Raw genomic sequence first — 24,277 nt, 5'->3', positions numbered from 1 at the left:
AGAGCTTTAAAAAATACATTATCAAAAATATGGGGACTTGTGTTACAGCCTCCTACTGCGCGGTTACGACACTAATAGTCACAGTTCAGATTCTACTTATTAAACAAAAATAATAATAATAAAAAAGAAAAAAAAACATCATATTCCCCCTATAAGGTTCTATGGCCCGGAATGTAGGGAAAGAGAAGAAAAGCAAAAAATTCAAATACACACTACAAACAGGAAAGAAATGCGGAATGTCATCCATTGCTCAACACCCGTCGTCAACCATTCCGGAGCTAGGTTCCATAAGTATTAAACATAACCAAGAGACTTTCCAACATAGCCCAGAAACATTCATCCCCGAGGGAGAGGCATAAGCAAATAAATAATAATTAAAAAAACAAAAAAAAACGAATAAAAGGTAATAATATTATAAAAAAATAAATAAAGAAGAAAACATCACTTAGAAGTCAAGGAATTTTACAATTTTTTGAAGGTACCAAACGAGCAACCTTCTTTAGCTGGCTCAGGCAGTCAGAGAGTAAAAACAGCTAATGACTTACTTATTTTATAAGTATTATATTTTTAAAATGTAAACATAAGCGTTAAATAGACTGTTTTTTATTCTTTTAAGGAATATTCACTGAATTGAATTAGGAGTATATATAAGAACAGTTACACATGGATCTCACCTAGCTCGAATCATGGAAAAAGAACCAAGGCATAAAGATGTTTTACATCGCAAGCATAGTTGTAACTGATCCAATAAAGGTATAAACGGATCCACCCGAGGTTTTAAAGCACTAGAAGGGTTTCTACCCAATTGGGTAGTCAAACCTGACTCGCAGTTTGCCCAATAGTCTGAACTAAGGTATATTTTGTCTAGCCTCCTTATATCGGGTTTCTTCATAACGGTGGGCCCAATAAAATAGAATTCCAATATGCTAAGTTTTTCAATAAAGTAAAAACAGGGTGAATAAAAGTTTTAAAGCAATAAAAGAGTTTCTACCCAATCGAGTATTCAAACCTGACTCGCAGTTTTCGCTTTAGTTCGAACTAAGATGGATTTTGTCTAGCTTCCTTACATCAGATCTTTGCAGCATGGTGCAATTCATAAAATCGAATTTACATGCGCTAAGTTTTGTTTTTCAAACCTTGAAAAAAAATGTTTGTTTTTTTTAAAGTTTGAGTTTCGTCTAAGTTTTTGCCAGTGGGAACAGCAGCTTAATTTCTATTCGATCTAAGCTATAGATGGTGTTCCACCCTAACAACCAACAATCCAAATAATATACCAAGGACATAAGAATATAAATATTTTTGATCTCTTTGACACAACTGATAATTATGCAAACCTGAAAAACATGAGTTTTAAAATATTTCTTTTTGTTATTTTGAAATTATAACATTTTTAGTGCAGTATCACAGATTATGTATTAGGTTTCACCAGAAATCTCGTTCCTAGCAAAATAAAAAGGGCCGTTATGTTCCTTAATTACCCTGGCAATCTAACAAAACTAGCCTGCCAGCGCAATATCGCATAATGTCATTGGATTGGATAACGCCCCGCCGGCTCAATGTCATTGGATATCGTCAATCTTTTGGAAGCCAAATCATCTGATCGGATGTCTTATGAGGCTTGCAAAAAAAATGAAGTAAGAAATCTGTGTAAGAATCAATAACATGTACCAATACCCTATTTTCATTAATGTTGCCTCGCTGAACTGTGAAAGCACATAAGCAAAACTAATTAGTTGAATGAAACGACTCTTTTTGTTGGTAACAAATTCAAGATTAACGATCAGTTGATTCCCAATGACAACTAGATCTTCAAAGGAAAGCTACACATTCTTAAGCTGTTTGGTTCCATAGGTGCTTAACATATTTCTAACCCATATTTCTTTTTTAAGTTTGGTGCCTGCTCCTACTAAGAACCACATAACTGCACATGGAATTCTTTTCCATTAAAACTGAATTCGCGATTTTTCCATATTTTAAAAAATATATGGTTTTTTAAGTTTTCAACAAACCAATTCTCACAATCAGAATTCATTTTCATTGTCATTGGTACTTTAACCTTAGAATTCCTTCAGGTGACCAATAGAATCTACTAGCGGTGCTTCAGTTGCGATCCTCAACAGTTTATTGTCAGCTTGTCCCATGTGGGATAGTAGGTCTAACTATCTAAGTCTAACAAAGGCCCTGGAGCTTCCTTGAGCAGCCAATTGTCGTTCTTTAGTGACACCTTGTCCTCAAACCACCTACCTACATCACCCCCAGATACTGACAACTCCCCAAATCAAAGATAAGTCCCCTAACCAAACTACAATAATCATTGCAAAACAAATTAATAAAGAAATCATATTTAATGGTGAATATCGTCTCCTATAATTAAGGAGACTTTATTAAGAGAAACAAAGAGTTTTATGGGAGGATCACCACCCCAACTGAGTTAAAGAAGGTAGAGTAGTAAACATGTTGAGCAATCATGCCATGATTCCCTTCTAAAGAGCTTTTAAAATAAAGCAAAGCTGACTTTTATAGGATAAGTTTTATACTACTACTAATAACTTGTAGAAGCAACAAATCGCATGAAAGATTCAGGAGCCGTAGTATTCCTAGACTTTACTTCCTTCGTTTGGACTTAGTTTTTTTTTTTTTTTCAGGCGAAGTTCGCAGAACACTTCATCAATAAGCCCACAATTTGATATTTAACCTCAACATTGCTTTTTCAGCCACTTCTAATGCACCTAATTGCAAATTATACCTTATAAGAGTTCGGAATATTTGATGTATTATTAATAGTAAAGATAGGTAAAAGAACAGGCGCGTAGTAGATGAAGTAAGCAGTCATCCTCTGTGACAACAACATAAAGGCAGGTATTTCCTCTTCCATCATCTTCCATGCGCACGCAATACCCTTAAATGGTTACTTTTCAGTTTAAATTCAATTTTTAAGTACATACAATCAAATTACCAAGAATAAATCCTTCAATATGTCAAAAATTCCCATGCAACAAACATGCCTCTGACCCGAGACAAACTTGGCGTTTTTTACCGAGCCCTTTTATACTGAGCGTTTCTTAGAGATATATAGGATGGTATTTCGAATTACACATTGGGCGGTAAAAAAAAAAAACAAGAAGAAAACGCTCGATAAACAAACATCGACAGCAGCAATGAATCCGTCCATTGTCACTACAATAAAGTAACGGCAAAAGAAACGATCTTTTATTTTAACGCCTACGCCGAGATGGTAGCCTAAGGAACTAACTGGAAGCGCTCTAACTTCCTCTCTCCTTTTATTAACTAAATGAGCCCAAATAAGCCTATTTCTTTGCTTCCTCTTCAATGAACAACGAGATAACGTTAACACACGAATTTGTTCTCTATTCATGTTATACACAATACTATGAATGAAATAAACTCTTGTTGCACGATTTCAGTTATATTTATGATCTATCAGATCTGTTATGGTCGACTGATGTCGCGATGGTAGAATGTTTACCGTCCAGTGTGTACACGCCAGAGTAGCAACGAAAAAAGAAATACTTGGTAAAAAACGCACGGTACAACAAACGGTCGGAAAAAAAAAACAAGTTTGTCTCAGGCCTCTGGATACAGAATTTTCAATCTTTAAAGGTAGGCCTTTAAAATTAGTTTCTGGGCCTCCTGGCCGTAACTTTACGTACTATTCTACAAGCAAGACATTACATGCTTGTAATGGCACACCCTATGAAAGCTTTAAGTACTGCAAAAGGTCAGTTTTGTGGTAGCCATAACGGCCACACCCTTAGAATTATATTATAAGTATAACCTTGCAAGTATAATTATAAGTATAACCTTGTTTTTCACTAAAAATAAAACCAGAATTGACTACACATGAATTAATTTGAAGTAATTGATTATAATAACTGACAAAAACAGTTTCAAGTAGAATCAATGAAGCTCCATCAGCTAATCACTGATATTGTGGCCATATAACTGGTTTCAGGGACACACGCAGGAGGAGGGCCTCCACCCCCCCGTATCATAAATTTTCTCGAATTTCTAGGTACTTATTATTCAGCATAAAGAATAAATTATTGTTTTCATTATTGCTCCCTCTTTCAAGAAAAAAAAATCATGTCTACATGCCTGACTAGTAACTTAGCATAAAAAAATATTGATGGTTGGATAAATTAGGCTCACTATCCTTAATATCCTTTAACAGTCTTCAGGTGGTATTTGTATCCTTACTAGGGTGGTCCTTATGTATATATCAAAAAAATATTTTTTGTTTTTCCTGCCTCCCATCATCCTAAACTATTCTTCTGTCATAGAAAAAAGTGTCATTTATTTTTAGGATAACATCATGTTTGGGGTATGCTCAATTTACCCGAATTTTGATTATACTCGAATGTTATAGAAATCCGGTATATATAAAAAAAAAATAATTGGTTCAGGGCATATACTTATTAGTTAATTGTGTATTTATTGTGAATTCTAACACAAAACAGGTGTTATGTGTTATATGAAGAGATAGCTGAAGGGATTCAGGATAATATATTAATAATCAAATTGGTGTCTGTGGATTTTCACATAAAATGTTTTGTTTACAGTCAGTCATGGCGATTTCTACATCCCCACGCAGTAAACAGGAAATGTACCTGCAAGGTTCAGCTTTGGAAGATCTATATGGTTCAAAATTTCCATCGATTGGTGATGTTCTCAGGCTCTATGTCACAAAGCTGAAAGTAGCCAAGACTAAACATGAAGCATCAGTATCAGTAACTAAGGACGTTCAAATCTTCTGGGAGAAAGCCAAAATACTCATGCACCGGAGTGATCATGCAGTTGCCCAACTTGAAGTTTTAATGCAGAGATGGAAAGGGTTGAAGAAAAAAGCAATAAGGACAACAACTGTGATAGCCAATGAGTAAGAATTTAAGGAAGCTTTCAATGATCTCTTTGACGTAGCTCACCAGGAAGCGTTACAGCTCATCAAAATTGACGAAGACAAGCAATTCTTGTTGGCCCAGCGGGAAAAAGGAAGGCGAGGAGTTATGGCAAGGGTTGACGTGTTACTTACAAAAAAGGAGAAAGTACATGAAAATAAACAAAAAAGCCGGTTTCACTTAAAGACGAAACAGCAACTTGACATAGCAAATCTGGATCGAACTGTGTTATTGGAGTCTTCTGATTCGTCTTCTAGTAATGATGATGCAGACATGGAAGCATTACAAAGAATTGGCAGTGAAGCCGCCAAACAACCATGTACACTAAAACGAAAACGTGGAAAAACAAAACATTTTAACTCCTGCACTCCTGTCATCCCTAGACCGCACAAAGACAAGTGACAGGCAAGCAGTCCAGATCATTGCACCAATAATGCAAGCGACAGGTCTGAACTTTCAGGATTTCAGTATCAACAGATCATCTATAAGGCAATACCGTCAGAAGCATCGTGTCATATTTTCATCTCAGTTGAAGTCTGACTTCAATCCCCAGAAGCCAATGGTCCAGCACTGGGATGGAAAGCTTATGGAAGACCTCACTGGAGATGAAAAAGTTGACCGACTACCGATAATTGTTTCTGGATCTGGAACAGAACAACTGCTTTGTATCCCAAAACTGGCTTTAGGTACTGGTAAAGCCATGGCAGATGCAATGATGGACACAGTGTCTGACTGTGGCATTGTAGACAGCATCAAGACTCTCAGCTTTGATACAACATCAAGCAACACCAGCCGAATAAACGGTGCCTGTACTCTGTTCGAACAGCATCTTGGTAGAAGTGTTGTGCATCTTGCATTCAGACACCACATCCATGAATTAATGCTGGAAGAGGCATTCAGCATCACAATGGGACCTTCAAGTAGCCGTGACATCCAGCTGTTCAAACGGTTCAAAGCCTTTTGGCCAAACATTATGTATGCTGGATACATGCCTGGTGTTGAGGTTCTGGTCATTGCTGCGGCTCTGGGTGATGCCCTGGATGATAGGAAGACCTTTTATGACTGATCAGCTGGGTATTTGTCACAACGTGAATACTACCGTGAGCTCATCGAGCTTTCCCTGCTGTTCATTGGTGGCCTTCCGGCTCGTGATGTGATGTTCAGGAAACCAGGAGCCCTTCATCGTGCTCGTTTCATGGCACAACTGATTTATGCATTGAAAATATATATGTTCAGAGATTCTGTTTCAAGCTGACAGATCGTGAAATCATTGTTTTGGGCAACTTCTGTGCTTTTGGTGCAGGAAGTTATGTTAAATCGTGGTTCATTTCTCCTCTGCCATCAGCAGCACCAGTCGATGATTTAATGCTTCTGAAGAGTCTCCTCACTTGTGGATCGCCAGCAGCAACTGGTGCACTGAAGAAAGTGTGTGGGCAGCTGTGGTATCTAAGTGAAGAACTGATAGGACTCGCATTCTTTGACAGGGGTGTTGATGCAGCTAAATAAAAGAGCAGTAGTCGAAGCACTCTGGCATGAAGGAACGGAGGACCCACCGAAGCACATCACTGCGGACAAAACTACATTCACCAACAAGAATCTACAGGACTTTGTTACACACAATACACGGAACTTCTTCCATATGCTTTCCATTCCAGATTGTTTCTTGTCTACAAATCCAGAGACCTTGGTGGATAATGAATCCTATGTGAAGGCTGAAACAATCGTCAGAGAACTATGAGTGGTGAATAACAGAGCTGAACGTGGAGTTGCCCTTATGCAGGACTACAATTTGCTGCGAACGAAAAATGAAGACCAGATGAAATTTGCTTTGCAAGTAGTTAAAGAGCATCGCAAACGTTTTCCTGATTCTAACAAGTAAACAATCCTTCAAGAGCAAGCCACAACCTCTGACAGCCCAGGCCTAGCATGACTTTGTAGTGTGTAATTTTTATCAATTACCGAAAGATACCTTTGATATTTGCAATGCCAGTGACATATTTTAACCAGTCATTATGATTGTTTTAACAAATTAATGATTGGATGAGTTCAGCATTAATTATATCTAAAATGTCCTCATTAGATTTTGTTTGCTGAATGAATTTCCCAAGTGCGTCCGAAATTGCGTTAAACATTGTCCAAGCAAAAGTATAGCGATTGTATGCTGAACTTCACTTGAATTGAGCATACCCTAAATATTGACCAATTTGGAAAAATTTTTGCCCATGTTGTTAACTTTTGATGTAGACAAAAATGGCAGGGTGGGAGGTTTATAATTCTGAAGTGAAAAAATAAAGACCACGCTAATTCTTGCCTGAGACCTTAGTTCCTCCAGTGCCGTCTGTGGCACGTAGGGCATCGACAAAGACTTTTCATTCATCACGAATGAAATAACACTGCCATGGCGTTCCATTTAGGTGTCAGTGAGGTTGCAGCCATCCTCTGATCTTGGTATAGTGTACAGCGCAGAGTATTCTGTAGACGACCTCTTCTAATCCCACCGTAGGGTTTCTAGCTGTGTGCTATGTTAAGGCGACGACTTTCGGATTGCTATTCCGCAGCTCGTGTCCAAAATAGGACCAGCGTTTTTTCCAAAGAATATCCGTGACAAGCGGCTGGCCAGTCCTTTGATGAATTTCCTTGTTAGTAAGTGGTATCTGTATACAATGTTTTTAATCTTTCTTTCAGTGCAATTCATGTACATTTTTAACTTTTCATACACATTTTCTTTTTAAAATTAACCTCTAAAGTTTAAATTTCGTTTTATTTTTTTTAGATAAGCCACTGTAATGGAAGGGTGTGCGAAAGCACATGATAAATAATTTCTTAGACCACAATGCTTTTCCATTTAAGAAAAATTAAGCAAGAAAAAACGGGTTTTAATTTTACTGAAGCGGTGAAACAGTAAATAACAACAAAAAAGCACTTAATTAAAAAATACTCCGAATATTTCGGTCCCACGTCCGGGAGCCTTCCTCAACAAAAAAAAAACGAAAAAATGTTATTTTAAAAAATAACACACATAGAAATACAACAACTAAAGACACGAAGAGAGTGAACAAAAATATAAATAAATACGTAGGAAACAAACTCATATATCAAACAAAACTTCCAGCACTGGCGTACTTAACACAATAAAGAAAAGCGAATGTCTATATTGATAACATGCGTCACTCTCCTCTTACAATCAATGTATAAATGGAAATTTATCAAAAAGTGAAGAATAGTTTACTTGAACAAACAATAAAGGTCACCTAACCCCCGGCCCATAACCCCTAATTAAATCTCACAGGTTAATCAACCAATTTATGAACTATAAATTGAATGGATTTTTTTGGTTGCAAGTTTAGCTTCAGTTCGTTGACTTTTCCCAGCATTTACCCCGTTCTGACCTTTGTTCGTAAGGTTATCATTTTGTTCAGACCAACTATTAAAATCAGTACTGGTTGAATATTTTACCTGCTTTTTAATTAAACTATTATAAATTGAATTTATCCTAATTTCCCCTTCATCTCTTTTGATACTAATACCCCCAAAGATAATCTTTTTTATTTCTATAATTTCTCTGAAACTTTGTAAAAGTCCTACAGACGTGTCTACAATTCTTGGCTGATCAAATAAAATACTGTGATGAGAAAAATTATATACATGTTCTGCAACAGCTGACTCAAACGTTTCCGGTTTTTTATTGTGTTTTAGAGAGCAATCTATGGCATTCTTGTGTTGCTGTAGCCTATTTTCTAAATTCTGTCGTGTTCTTCCCACATAAAATTTACCACAAGAGCATGGGATTTTGTATACTCCCTTTTGTGTATTTCTCGGTACCTTGTCTTTTCCATTATTTAGCAAAGAACTTATAGTCTGTCCTGATTTAAATTCTGTTTTTATATTATGTTTTTTTTTTAATTCTCTTCTTAATTTTTGGGACAACATTGGGATATAAGGCAAAGTTATGTAATTTGTTTCTTGATTTGACCCATGTTCTTCTAACATTACAGGGTCCATTAACTTTTTTTCCTTTTTTCAATTATTTGAGAAATCATATTTTCTGGATATCCATTACCTACTAGAATATCCTTAATAAAAATTAGTTCATTATTACTGTATTCTGGTGACTCTAATTTTAATATCCTATCAACAAAAGAAATAACCACATCCCTTTTTACTTGGATCGGATGATTTGATGCGAAAGACAAATAACGGTTGTTGTTAGTAGGCTTAGTCTAAATTAAAAACGCTAATTTATTATTATTTATATGGATCTAGATATCTAGAAACGGTAACTTATTCTCTTTTTCAATTGTAAAAACTTATTCTTCTGCCAAATTATTTAAATGTTCCAAAAAACCTTCAGTTTGTGATTCCCCATAATTCCAAATAACTAAAACATCATCCATATATCTGCCCCAAAATTTAGGTTTTAAAAAATATGTTTCTATAGGCAAAGTCTCTACATACTCTACATAGATATTTGCTAACAACGGACTTAAGGGTCCTCCGATTGCTAATCCCCTAATTTGATGGTAAAAATTATCTCTAAATGTAGTATAATTAGTATACCTACTAGTTATTTTAACCAAATCTAATATAGTTTCCATTTCGAATCCAGCAGATAATTCTTTTATCTCATTTTTTTGTTCCTCAAGTTTTTTGGATAAAATATTAAAAGATTTATCAAAAGGTATATACGTATACATTGATTTTATATCAAAACTAAAAAATCTAGATTCATCTGATATTTCAATATTCATAAGCTTATCTTTTAAGAATTCCGAGTTTTTTTTATATACGAATCTTGGAGATATAATAAAGTTTTAAGTGTCATTGCTACCATTTTTTGATTTTTACCGTTGGTGAATTAGTTGTTGAAACTATAGGTCTTAAAGGGATATTTTAGTAATTGTTCTGAAAAGAATGACAACCTTGCGAACAAAGGTCAGAACGGGGTAAATGCTGGGAAAAGTCAAGGAACTGCAGCTAAACTTGCACCCAAAAAAATCAATTCAATTTATAATTCATAAATTTGTTGATTAACCTGTGTGATTTAATTAGGGGTTATGGACAGGGGGTAAGGTGACCTTTATTGCTTGTTCAGGTTAATTATTCTTCACTTTTTGATATATTTCAATTTATACATTGATTGTAAGAGGAGAGTGACGCATGTTATCAATATAGACATTCGCTTTTCTTTATTGCGTTAAATACGCCAGTGCTGGAAGCTTTGTTTAATATATGAATTTTTTTCCTACTTATTTATTTATATTTTTCTCTCTCTCTCTCTTCGTGTATTTAGTTGTTGTATTTCTATTTGTGTTATTTTTTAAAAGAATATTTTTCCGTCTTTTTTTTCGTTGAGAAAGGCTCCCGGACACGGGGCCGAAATATTGGGAGTGTTTTTAATTTAAGTGTTTATTTGTTGTTATTTAATGTTTCACTGCTTTATTAAAATTAAAACCCGTTTTTTCTTGCTTAATTTTTCGTAAAGCACAGGATGGTTGGCCTCCAACCCCCACATTGCACTTCCTGGCTGAAGGACCAAGAAACGGAGATCAGCACTGCCAGTAGGGACTGTAAAGTCCAATGCTGTATTCTTTACCTTACCTTTTACCACTGTAATGGAGAAAGGAACAAAAATCATTTTTAATGACAGTTTTATTTTTGTTTTTACTTCTAAGCTACTGCAATACAATTACAAATAGAAAACATGACGAAATTACTATAATAAAGACTAAAGCTTTAAGTTTCAATATACATACCATAGTCAAACGTTGGAGGAGGTTGAATATTTTTCACACCAGCAATCTGACAGAGAGTGAACCCAGGTGCTTCCAATAAAGACTTGCCTAAAATGAATTAAATTATTATTTTGTAATTTTTGAACTTTAGATCTCACAATTAAATAACTAAATCTAATTTAAACTAAATTTAATCATGAGCTAGTCTATAAAAACTGCTAAAAATAATTAAAACGATGCTTTAAATTAAAAGGAAAAATAAAAATTATCCAAAAAATGTTAAACCAAACAAAACTATTTAAAAAATTATCGAATTAAAGACTAAAAATAAAAGAACGAATCAAAAAACAATTCTAGAAAATCTAAGAAAAATAGCCAATAGATCTACAAACAGCTGAAGCAATTAAATAGCATATATTCGTACTTAACTGTACGGTCTTGCATATTGTGACCATTTCACTCTTTCTTGATCAGGTTTCATCCCATTGTTTAATATTCAAGATGTGAGAGATAAACAAGGTTTTGCATTTTCGTTAATGTACGTGTCTTGTTATTTTTGCCAAGGTGGTATAGTAATCAAAGGATTTTTCATAAGTTCAGATTTAATTGGATAATTTTTCACAATTCTATACGAAGATACAACTCGAAAGGAAAAAAGTCTTTGAAAAAAAAGTATTTAACTTTTGTTTCCTTTTTTGGAACAAATTTGAAAATATGTCAAATGTGCAACATCTTGAAAACTAAATGTGGAAATAAATTAAACCCTAATAAATCTTTATTGGAAAGTAAAAAAAAACATAAATAGTTTTCTGGTTCTTCAGCTATTATAAATGACCAGTTGCCCATAAAGGAGAAGGTTTTTTTTAGGCTTCTAAGATAAGGATAAAACAAATTTGATATAAAAAACATACATTTTTAAAAAGCTTCTGCAAGCAAAAAGAGGAAAAAAACTTTTCCCTTTTATCCAAAAAACAGAAAATATCACAAATGTTTAAGTGTCTTGAGAGCCAAACAAGAAAATGGATTAAAGTACTCTACCAAACCAAGTTTGAAATGGGGATGTTGGTTTGTCAAAAATACCCAACAACAGGTTTTGAATTTCTGCAGCTGAAATATTTTTCAGTAAAGCCAAAGGATTGGTGCAAGATTGAAAGTTATAGAAATCTAATCCATTCAATTACGGAAATTCCAAAGGCATTATGGAACATCTTTGTTATATGGGTTTTTGTAACCTAACCTACTGGATGATATACTTTTGATGCTTAGTCTATTCTGGGTTCCTATATCTTATTTGGGCCTCAAAATACTAAAAATTGCTCTTATTTCCAAAGTGTATTAGGTCACCTTTCCTAATATACAAAAAAAGTTAAAACTTTGGGTTTTTTACATAACAGTTGTGTTTATCTTGCCTTGAAGGCTTGATAAAACGCTTCTAAAGCAAACAAATGTGGAGTCACCAATAATGGAGCCTCCAAGCCCTGCTCCCATGGTTCCATTGTAACTGAACCCCCATATAGCCGAATCCCCGTGCATCTGAACCCTCGTATAACCGAACCCCCGTGCAACTGAACCCTCGTGCTACTGAACCCTCATGCAACTGAACCCTCGTGCAACTCAACCCCATTTAACTAAACCCCCGTGTAACTGACCCCCCCGGTAACTGAACCCCGTGCAACTGAACCCCCGTATAACCGAACCCCCGTGCAACTGAACCCTCGTGCTACTGAACCCTCGTGCAACTCAACCCCCGTGCAACTCAACCCCATTTAACTAAGCCCCTGTGTAACTGAACCCCCATATAACTCCAACTATATATAACCACACAACTGTGTTAACAGCACACAACTGATGAATAACAAGTGATAAGGAAGAGGGTTAGTGCCAACATATCAGCGTCCATTTTTATGAGACATCTGACAGTTTATAAGTGCCCCCGAGCTTTCTTTGTCGTTTTAAATTTACATTTCTGTGAATAGGCATAGTGGCAAATGCATGTACTTACGAATGATTAATCAAGTCCGTCAAATTTTTGTCAGGGAGAAAATACTCAGTGATAATATATTGCTCGTGCTAGCATTATACGCTTCTAGGTCCGGGCCTAGGGACCAAGTGGTAAATCCAGGCCTGAGCGTGCACATATTTCCTTTTAGTGAATTGACTTTCCCTTTAAGCACTCTCTGAAAGTTCCAACTTAATACACAAATCCCTTTTTGAGATATGCCATTTTGAAAATCTGCATGAACATAGTGTCTTTTGATTTAGTTCAAGTTCCACCTCAAATACCTCATTCTGTCAAATTTTCAACTTGATATGCGTAGCCTTAATAGTGCTAGTTTAATAGCAGCAGAGGTCGTAGTAGGAGCAGTAGAAGTAATAATAGTGTTGAATTAGTAGTAGTAGTAGCAGTATTAATAGCAGTAGTAGCAGGTAGATGCCCCCCAAGCTTCATCTTGATACGCTAAGCTGTTCCAAAAAAAAATTGCTGATACACCTGTGTCAGCAATCAGTATAATTGTTAAAATGTAAGGTTTTTATAGAAAGGATGATAGTAAAAATTTTGAAGGAGGCTCATTCGATTGGAAATTGAAAGTTCAAGTTCAATTTCGAAGAATCAAAGGTAATCACAGGACAATCAGCCTTTCCCTCTTAACCGACATTCCCCCCCCCCAAATACATCCAATCAAAATAAAAATAAACATTTTGTTCAAAATAGTCTGAAGATCAAATAACCATGCCTTTGGGGTTAACAACCCCACCAGCAGCATCTGGGGCAAGGGCTGCCAAGTTAAGCTAGTTGCTCATTGCTAACACATAAGGTTTTTGTAGAAAAAATTTTGTATGAACTTTGGGGGAAGGAGGCTCATTCGATTGGAAATCGAAATTTCCAGTGCACTTTTTCAGAGTTAAAAGTGATCGAAAGGCTTCCACTCCACCCTATTTTTCCCCCAAATACATCCGATCTAAATTTTGGGACGGCCATTTTATTTAAAACAGTTTAAAGGTTAAATAACTATACCATAGTTAAATAACTATGGTTCATAACCCTATTGTGTTTTACACGATGTAAATACGGTGATTGAGTTGCATGAGGGTTCAGTAGCACGAGGGTTCAGTAGCACGAGGGTTCAGTTGCACGGGGTTTCAGTTGCACGGGGGTTCAGTTGCACGGGGGTTTGGTTATACGGGGGTTGAGTTTCACGGGGGTTCAGTTACACGGGGGTTTAGTTAAATGGGGTTGAGTTGCACGGGGGTTGAGTTGCACAAGGGTTCAGTTGCATGAGGGTCCAGGAGTACGGGGGTTCAGTTGCACTGGGGCTCAGTTGCACGGGGATTCGATTCTACGGGGATTCAGTTACACGGTTGTTCAGTTGCACCGGGGTTTAGTTACACGGTTGTTAACTTACCCGGGGGTTCAGTTACACACACACTGGTCAACCTTGCTATTAAAAGCTCCCAGAATTTCTTCAGAGTTCATTTTGCTTCATGATCAATATTTCTCTCTTGTTCTTTTTTACTAATCTAGTTGCTTCTCTTGTCTTGTTCCTAACCCAATCGTTTCTTTTCTGGTTGACTCTACTTCCATGTCATGTTCTTTAGTCTTCTTAATTTGTTTATTTTATTTTATATTAATCAATATTTTAAGCTTTGAGCCCATTTGTGGCAGAGTTCTTGTATACAGGAACATTTACTTTTCTATCCATGCAAAAGAGCTCAAATTTATTGCTACAAATTTCTACAATTGGAGATAGTCCAATCGATTTGCGGGATAATTTCTTTAAGCTTGGACTTATTGGTTTTCATTCATTTCCGTCTCCTGGTGACAGTGCAGATGGTTTTGATTAAAGGTCAGATTGACTAGAAGTGTTATATGGTCACTCTTATCAACTGCGGAAGTGGCCTATGCTCATACTAAAGTGACTAATGGTTATTTTTTGCTGATTGAGAGGGGGATCTATATGCACATCCACTGATTATACTGGTGGTGTCTGAGGTTTGATGGCATTCAACACTATCTGTCTCATAAATTGCACTTTCCCAACCAGATTCTTGCATGTTAGTTGCTGCAATATGATAATCCGGAAAAAAGATCTCACTATCCTGGACTGCTATGTTTCATTTTGGCTTGACTTCCACAACAAACATAACCAATTGTTTACTTCCAAATCAGTATTTGTGTACAAAAGTGCCACCTTTGTGGAAATAATGTCAATTTTCCAGGCATTCTTCCTGGTATTGTCAATAGGCCTATTTTGAGTGTTAAATTCATCAGCCAGGCTTTTTAGCCCAAGTTATCTTCAGAGCAACTGCTCATACTCTTTCGTTTCTTCATTTTTTGACCTGCTGGCTTGGGTTACAGTCCTTGCTTGAGATTTTTGTGTAATACCATCTTTAACGTTGGCAGTGTTACATTATAAAATACACTATTTAGATTGAAACAATACAACAATGGACAATACAAGACGTTCTAGGTAGGAGATATCTTTCTTAAGAAGCAAGGTTTACAGTCCTGAGACTGCCTACTTTGGTTTATTATCAACATAAAAGGAAAAAAAAAACAGAAATTCTCCAGAGCCATATATCCATTTTTACAAGGACAGATACCAAGCTTGTTGCTCTACCCTGCTACAGCAGGGATCAAACGCTGGGCCCTGTATTGCCAAGCAGAGCATTAATTCACTATGCTACAACAGGGTAATATCAGCATAAGGGAGATCAAATTCGAATATTAAATGCAAAAATGGACTTGATAGGAACAAGACTTGAAGCTTTTTTTCAACCCCAAATTACCCATCAACTAGAGGACTTTCTACAAAAAAAAAAAAAAAGGAACAGCAAAATCTCAACGTAGGGCATCATACTCGTGTATAGCTTGTGCAGCATAAATGATTGGATCAGTCATTTTATTGCTAGTAAGTGCAATTTAAGATATATGAGGCAATAACAGCCCCTTTGTTAAACATTTTCAAAAAGAGACTAGAGAAACATTGGAAATATAAACTTTATACATTAAAAAATTAGCATAAAGTCCTAGACCATAGATTTATGACAGGTGCTTGAGACTAAAAAAAAATCTGAGTGTTCTGTCAGAGTAAGCATACTCTAGAAAGACCAATGTTCCTATAGGTTATAAACAATAATTTCCTTTTTATAATATGCCTAATCTGTATTAATTACATAATAATACCATAATCATAATAATGATATAATCTATAAAATGAGTACTGTAACATATTTTTTTTTTAAATTACTTATCATTTTGTTACTAGCAGATTTTGAAGAAAAGCATCAATTTAAATGCTAAATATAAATTTATCTTGTAACATTGAAATCAAATAGCTTTAATAAAACTATGGGCTATTAGATCCTTGATTTACTCTATTTCCAAATATAATAGCAACTTTAGTCAAAATTGCATCCTAGCCTCCTCACACCCTCCCTCTGAGGGACCATATATGCCCATAGGCTAGCCAATAAAAAAAAGGTTTGCTAATTTTGCAGGTGTACATTATTTTAATTCTCAATTCTTATAAAAAGTTAGTTTGTATTGCCACATAAAGCCAAGATGGAAAAATGCTAACATTTTGAAAATTTGTTAAACCATAATGAAGTTAATGGAAAGGATATAGAAAAGAATGCAAAATTTTGTGACACTTTGGAAGTGAAGGAAAATTTATTTTGTGAGGAAGAGGCATTAATTTGGTTTCTCTAGGAAGCAAATTACTTAGCATGATGGTTTCTGAACAAAGCAAATTAGTGTGATGATATTATTTTAGGTACTCATGTGTTATAGTAACCACACTTTGTTTTTGATCTGTACTGAAACTGGTTTTCTGTGTCCACTTGGAGATAATCAGCTTATCCTGAGTGAGGTAAACAGCATCTATGACGGTATATCTTAATTATATATTTAATATATAGACGTGGTTAGGTTATATTAGGTATATAATATAATGCATTCTGGGTGGCCTGTTTACCATAATTCTCTGTTGTAGTTTCCATAATTTTGTTACTAAAGTATTATATTTTCATCATATTTCGGTATATTTCACTATGATTTACCTAACTTCACTTCCTTAATGTGGTTGTTATAACATGTAAGTACATTTTTTTTTAACTCAGAGATGCTGTGGATAAAGTTTTAAGAGGAAAGAAGTGTAATTTTAGAAAGACACAAAGATGATGAACCAATACTCTCAGATTAATAATGGAGAAATACCCAGGTCAGCAGATCTCTATAGTCTTGTACAGCAGTTAATCTCCAAATGGAGAGGGAACAGGTTGTAAGGAAATCAGTACAGGAAATTGGGGCTTCTTGGGAAGGTGTACAGAGAGAGAGAGAGAGACTTAGAATAGATTGGGATGGAGGAAAAGCATGCGTAGCTATGTTGGCCTTGGGTGGCTTGATGTTTAAGTGATTTGTTGGTAGTGTAGTAGTAGTAGCAGCAATTAGTATATTTGGAGGTAAATTTATACATATTCACATAATTTAACTAGGAAGAAAATGAATGTTGATGCCTATTCCTATGCTCTTCCTAATTCAAAAATAAATTCTGGGGTCAATTCCATTTTGAGCTCTTGATGGGGCCCCAAAAAGTAAACTATAACCTTGTCTACAATTTATAGACTAAGATATAAAGTTACAAAATAATAAGATATAAAAAATAGTTTTTAAATCAGGTTTTAAACAACTCCTTATAATTTTTCAGTGCCATGCTAGCAATAAATATAAAAAGGAGAACAAAAAAAAAAAAGAAAATCAGTGCTACCAATGCAAAATGTGATTTTCCTTGTTGTTTGAGGTGGAGGTTGTAAGTTTCTTTTCAGGGTTTTAAAAACGGTGTACTTATTTATTTTTATTTGACACTATTTTTTAGGGGTTTCAGAATTTTTATTTAAATTCATGCAAATTTCTATTCAAATTAACATTTTATTATTATGACAATAGAAATTATGGTACTTGTTAATTAAATGATACACACTAAAGAATTGTGTTTAGGTTAAATCTGAGAAAGTCAGTTTCATAGACACAAAGACAAGTGACAGAATAGATGGGATATACATAATTTGGGTTATATATTTGCACATTAGTGGGGGGGGAGATTGAAGTTATATTGGCAGTTAACAAAACCTTACATTGCCTGTAAGTTCTATCATACCAATGAAATCTATATTAAGAAGTAATCAGCAAAAATCTAATAGCTTGTGATTTCATCCACAAGCTTCAGCATTAATCTTCTTGGATTATAGCTAAAAATTTCCAAGATATTATGAATAATTGCTTCTTATTTGACTTTTATTCTCTCATTCCAGCTGTTCATTTCCAGCTTTTTCAACCATCTATCTTTTATCAACTGCTTTTTTAGCCATATACTTTTTTTTAAACCATCTGTTTTATCAGCCATATCTAGTATAAATTTGAAGTTCTAGGAAAGGGGCAGCTACCCCCCCTCTGCCCATGGGGTAAAGTACAGCACCTCTACATGCAAAATATATTAGCTACAATTATTTGGTATATTATGAAGTATGAATTGTTTTCTAACTTCATGCTTTCTAAGCACTTTACCCTCACCCCCTCCCTAATGTGCAAATATATACCCCAAATTATATATTTCCCATCTATTCTGTCACTTGTCTTTGTGGCTATGACACCAGTTTCCTCAGATCTAACCTAAGAGATTTCTTCTTGAGTATGTTTTTTAATTAACAGGTACCAAAATAATAATTCATATTCTTAAACTAGCTACAAATGACAAATTTTCTCAGTACACAGTTCTTTAAGAAGCACATTTTTAAACTTTGGGTTACTTTGGCTGTTTGAGCCCCTTTAATTACCTTAAATTGCATGTCCAGTGAGATAAGGTGGTGATGAGCCTCCTATGGAATATATTGCTGGTGGTGTGACATGATTATGGTTTGGCATCCCAGGTTAGCCAGCACTCTGCATCAGCCCAGTCATGATCAACTCCTTTCTTGAATGCATCTATGGTTTGGGAATAGATGGTTGCTTTGGAGAGGCTGTTCTAATGAGGGACAGCATATACAGAGAAGAATTGCTGGCACTCATGTTGATGGAAATGGTGGACTTGCAGGTTCTTTGTGTGACCTCTTGTTGTACTTGCAAGGGATGAGGAGAAAACTTGACTTGAGAGATTGTTCTTGAGCAGTTTGCAAGTAGTGATCATATACCCTCTCTACCTTTGATAGACTAGGGTAGGGAGTTTGAGGGACACAAGGTGTTCCTTATATGGCTTGTCTTGCAAAGCTGGTAGGAGTATGATTGCTTGCCTTTGGATACTCTCAAGTGCTTTAACATCCATTTTATACTGGAGAGACACCAGGGCCATTCCAAATTCCAGACATGGATGTACAGTGGCTTTATACAGCTTAATGACCACACACTGCTTCCTGGTGGCACATATTTGTTTTATGAGCCCTAGGGTTTTGTTTCCTTTAGCTACTTGAGCTTGTGTGTGGCTGTGGATCTTGAATTTCTCATTGACAATAACCCTAAGGTCCTTCTCCTCACTTACAGCCTCAAGTAGGTCACCTCCAATATGGTAAGATTGTCTAGGGTTGTGGTGTCAGATGCAGGACTTTGCATTTTGACACGTGCAACTGCAAACCCTACTTAGATGACTATCTAGATAGTTCATCTAAATCTTCTTGCATTGCTGAGGGACCAGGGCTAATTTAGGCCTGTCTTAGGAGCTTGCAATCATCAGCATACAGTGTTAATGGGTTTTTCTGGTTATTTGAATAGTTGTAGATTGTGCCCTGTGGAACTCCACTAATGACAGCAAGGGCAACAGCAGAAAATTTTCCAGGGGGGATGGGCAGACACTAAAACAGCAGTGATGGTTGGGTGACAGTTTAGGGGGTTTAGGACACCAAACTACAACTCTACCCCAAAGAGGACAAATTTGTAACCAATTTAAAATCCTGAGAATTTAACTGATTTAAAAGTATCAATAACTATATTTTAGGCTTCCCAGTTGTAAAAGAAGTAATGCCACATGGTGGTAGTACTGGATTGAACCAACTTGATTTGCTTTATTTGTAATGAAATTATGCTAAGTTTGGTGATGCGTAATTACATATCAGCTATAATGAGGAGGGTGTGAGCATGGGCATATGGGGGGAGGGGGGGAGGGGCTGCTGCCCCTCCCCCCTAGAACTTCAAATTTACACTAGATATGGCTGAAAAGGCAGATGGTTGAAAAAAAAGTTGAAAAAGGTACATTGCTTAAAAAATAGTTGATAAAAGGTAGATGGTTGAAAAAGTTGGAAATAAACAGCCAAAATGACAGAATAAAAGTCAAACAAGAAGCAATTATCCATAACGTCTTGGAAAGATTTAGCTCTAATCTAAGAAGATTAATGCTGAAGCTTATTGATGATTTCTGGTGATTACTAATTAATAAAGATTTCATAGGTATGATAGAACTTGCTGGCAATGTGAGGTTTTGTGAAATGACTATAACTTCAGCTCCCCCACCCTTCATCACAGAATTGGCTGCCCCCCCCCCTATACAAGAAGATATGTATATCCATGAACTTTTCACCAAAATTACTATTTCTCACCAATTTTTTAAGTACATTCAAATTTTATCCAAAATTGAAAATTTAAATGTAGAATGGTACTAACCAACATACTATTATTGATTTACACATTTTAATTGCAATTGACCAGGAATTTAAGGGAACAGTACCTCAAATTATATTTTGGTTAGGCCTGGGTATGATTTGGAAAACAATCAGAAATTAAATAAAAAAAGAGCTTTTCAACTAAAAGCAAGAAACAGATTTGAACAGTTTATTCTTTGTACAAAGGTACTGTCCTCCCCTTCTTATCTCCTTACTCTTTACTGTGAAGTTTGGCTTTTTTCAAAATTTTAAAAGAAAATTTACAATTTGAAAAAAAAATATGTTTCAAAGCACAAAAAAACTTTTTTTAATGAGCAAGGTGTCAAAAAGGGACTGCCCTGTTATATACAGAGTAATTTATATTTGTTCTAATTTATAAACTTGCTCCTTACTTTAGTTGAAAAACCTTTTCTATTTGTTTAATTACATTTCATGAATCTGTAAAGTTTTATGAATACAGTACTTTTGGTAACACAAAAACAAAAACAATCAACATTTCAATGATCTTTGTTTGGATTTTGATCAGTAATCAAACAGTTTGTGGTAATGGATTGTAACTTACTTACTGCAACATGGCTCAATAGTAACCAAAACTCTAAAAAACAGAATTTTGATATCTATAGAAACATCAACAGAATTGACTTATTATGCTTGTTCCAAATATATTAGTTTCATTAAGTTTAGTCTTGCCCATTAAAAGCTACAAGACTGAGGATATTTGTCTGATTTTTGAGAAAAGGGGGAAACACCCCCTTGAAGTCATATAATTTTAATGAAAATAACACCATCAGATTCAGCATATCAAAGAACTCTACTGCAGATGTTTCCAGCTCATATCTGCAAAAATGTGGAATTTTGTGGTTTTTACCAGAAGATAAATCACAGATGTGTGTTTATTTGTTTATTAGCCTATTGTTTTTTCCCAGGGGTGATTGTACTGACCCAGAGGGCTTAGAATATCAGGATAGGGCTCATTCTATTGGAAATGAAAAGCTCTTGGGCCCTTTTAAAGTGGCAAAAAAAATTGGTGGGTAACTAAGCCCCTTCACATGTCACTTTTTTCCCAAAATGATCAAAACAAAATTTTGAGATAGTGTTTTTCTTCAACCTAATTGAAAGGCCCAATAACCATGTCTTTAGATAAAATGACCCCCTACCATGGGCAAAGGTTTTAAGTTTTAAAAATCACCCTTTGTTTTACTTGTTATAGGGAAGTTAGCAAACATTTTTCAGGTGGGGAGGAGAAAACAGGTTAGGGGTTACTCAGTCATGAATTAGAACTTATATTTTCCTTATTAGGCCTATGGGTCCAAATCTATTGGCAGGCAGCCAACAATAGGGCAACAAACATTTTTTTCCATGGTGTTCCCTATTCTGATCTCTTTCCTTTAATTTCCTAATAATTAATTTATAGTCCAAAATTTCCAGCAGGGCCATAGTCTTCCTACCCTTGCTGATGCCCATGAATGACAGGAGTTTTGTCTGAATAAACAGGAATCAAAACGAAATTTGTCCTAGGATTGATTATTGAATTTGTAAAGGCCAAAAACAAAAGGCATCAAATGATGCCATCACTTTCTTCCTAGCTAAATTATGTGAATATGTGTAAATTTAGGCCTACCTAAACTCTTTTGAAGAAGTATTAGCAGGAAAATTGAGTAGGCCTAGCCATAAAAAGAAGAAGAAGAAGAAGGATTTATTGAAAAAAACATATCAACAAAAAATTATTGCTGCCTCCCCTAAAAAGCAAAGCTTGTCCGTGGGGGAGGTAGAGAAAACAAAATCCTTAAAACACAGAACACTTGGCCACCGACACCACTAATACAATCACACTAAACAATAAATACAAAACAATATCATATATTATACATCCTCTGGGAACATCATATCAACAAAACCCCCACAATAAATAAATCAATTAATCAGTCAAAACTCATATTCAGCAAAAAGCAGTTCCTTAATGATTTATCTAAAAATATTGGGGTCACCAATAGTCTTAATATCACTATTCAAACTATTCCATTTCTGTGTACCTCTATAAAAAACATGAATGGGAAGATATACCTCTAGGTACACAGAAGTCTGCACTACCCTTTGTATCATGAGAATGAACAGTAGACCTAATGGACAATAAATCACCAAAACAACAAGGCTGAACATCCTGCTGCAGTCCAAAAATAAACCACAATACATAGAATTCATGAAGGCCTGCAGCTGGCAAAATTTTTAAAGTTGGGTAAATTTCTCAAACAGACATACATGGAGATATACCAGCTAAAATTCTTGCTGCATGATTTTGTAGAACTCCTATTGGTTTTAGGATAGAAGAAAAAGTAGAGAGCCAGATACTTGAACAATAAAGTATATATGGGTGTATTAAAGAAAAATAAAGATGGCAAAGGGCAGACTTGGGAAAACAATGTTGAAGTTTTTTCATTATACCTAGATTTCTTGCCAGAATTTTGCGAGTTAAAGTTACATGCTGCTTAAAAGATAGAGTTTCATCTATTACAATCCCAAGGTATTTAAAAGACGCAGTCAAATTTTTAACGGCATTGGACATATCTAACTCCTTAATCTATGGGTAAAAGTTTGATGATCATGAGAAAATAATAAAATTAGACTTAGCTATGTTAATCCTTAATTTATTTACCCTCAGCCATGCTGTGATTCTATTAACTGATTCCTTCATGGAAATCTGCAGCAGCTCCACTGTCTTAGCTGTGCTAATGGCTGTTGTGTCATCAGCAAAAAGTAAAACTGTTTCATTAGTTGGGTTTACTGTTAGTTCATTTATTCTATAGCAAAATTATTTAGACAATTTGGTAAATCATTAATAAATATCAAGAATAATATAGGACCGAGAACTGATCCTTGCAGAACACCTATTTCAATATGCTTTTTTTTGGAAGAAGAATCATTTAGTTGGACATACTGATAATGATTACTTAAAAAATTTAATGATTTACCCCTCAAACCAAACACCTCACACTTCTTAAGTAGAAGTTCATGATCCACAGTGTTGAAAGCTTTCATCAGATCTAAAAATATAGCACCTATTTTGAAACCTTTATCTAATACATCATTAATAGTTGTCAAATAAATCACTGCCTGTTCTGTTGTCCTTTTTCTATGGAACCCAAATTGTGTCTCTACCAGTAACTTATGATCCTCCAAAAAACTCATCATTCTAATACTAAAACACTTCTCTCAAACACGGGAAATTATGGGTAAAACAGATATTGGTCTATAGTTTCCTGGGTCATTTTGAATACCACCCTTATGAATTGGGGTTATACGGGCAACTTTAAAACAGTCTGGGAATTTTCCTTGACAAAAACACCCATTAATTAACCCACATAAAACTTCAGCTATAACAGGCAAAATGCTTCAAATACTCCCTTTTAAAAAAAAAGGAATGATTCAGGCTAATAGTAACCACAAAAAAGTAACTAAAAAAGTTATCAAACACATTTAGAGTAGAATAGAGAGGAAAACTTGGCCTAACAGCCAGCCTACTGTAATACTTACTCTGTGATGCTATTCCTTTGGAAAATTCCTCTTTGAAAAGAGACTTTAAACTGTTTCGCAAATTAATTCTACCAAGCATGATTGCTATTGCAACCTCTGTGATTCTTCAGAACAGGTATTTTTTAAATTTGTTCAGAATAATGTGTCCTAGATTTAAAAAATATTGCGATAGACGGCGTATCAGGAATTAGTGCGATCGATGGCAGTTAATTGCAATGATTTTGAGTAAGCTAATGAGTAAGGTAATTAGTGTCCTCCATTGTACGCGGTTTGAACATTATATTGAGTTTCCTACAAATAAAGATAGGAAAAAAAACTTGGAAACCCGTAGAAAGTTTTAAACGAACAAAGTTTGTGTTATATGCCTAAAGAAGGAAACATGTTAAGAAAACAATTTACACACAGACTAATTGTAACTAACAGATTTTGCATGAAGCCCCGCTATACTTTACA

General features: G+C 35.2%; 1 protein-coding gene across 1 annotated transcript in view; it reads right to left on the bottom strand.

Annotated features, from left to right (window-relative positions):
• Positions 1-23,970, bottom strand: part of mRpL16 (mitochondrial ribosomal protein L16) — a 165,663-nt gene extending 141,693 nt beyond the window's left edge. The window contains exons 1-2 of the mRNA XM_089086145.1: positions 23,825-23,970; positions 10,670-10,756 (exon numbers count right to left, since the gene is read on the bottom strand). Coding sequence (XP_088942271.1) covers positions 10,670-10,756; positions 23,825-23,903 — 166 coding nt within the window. The 5' untranslated portion in view covers positions 23,904-23,970. The remainder of the gene's footprint in view (positions 1-10,669; positions 10,757-23,824) is intronic.
• Between the last annotated feature and the right edge of the window lie 307 nt (positions 23,971-24,277).

Source organism: Artemia sp. Qi Xiang Cuo, chromosome 3, assembly GCF_049724085.1.
Source record: "Artemia sp. Qi Xiang Cuo chromosome 3, ASM4972408v1, whole genome shotgun sequence".
Classification (NCBI taxonomy): Eukaryota; Metazoa; Arthropoda; class Branchiopoda; order Anostraca; family Artemiidae; genus Artemia; species Artemia sp. Qi Xiang Cuo.
This window is presented reverse-complemented; position numbering and strand designations above follow the sequence as displayed.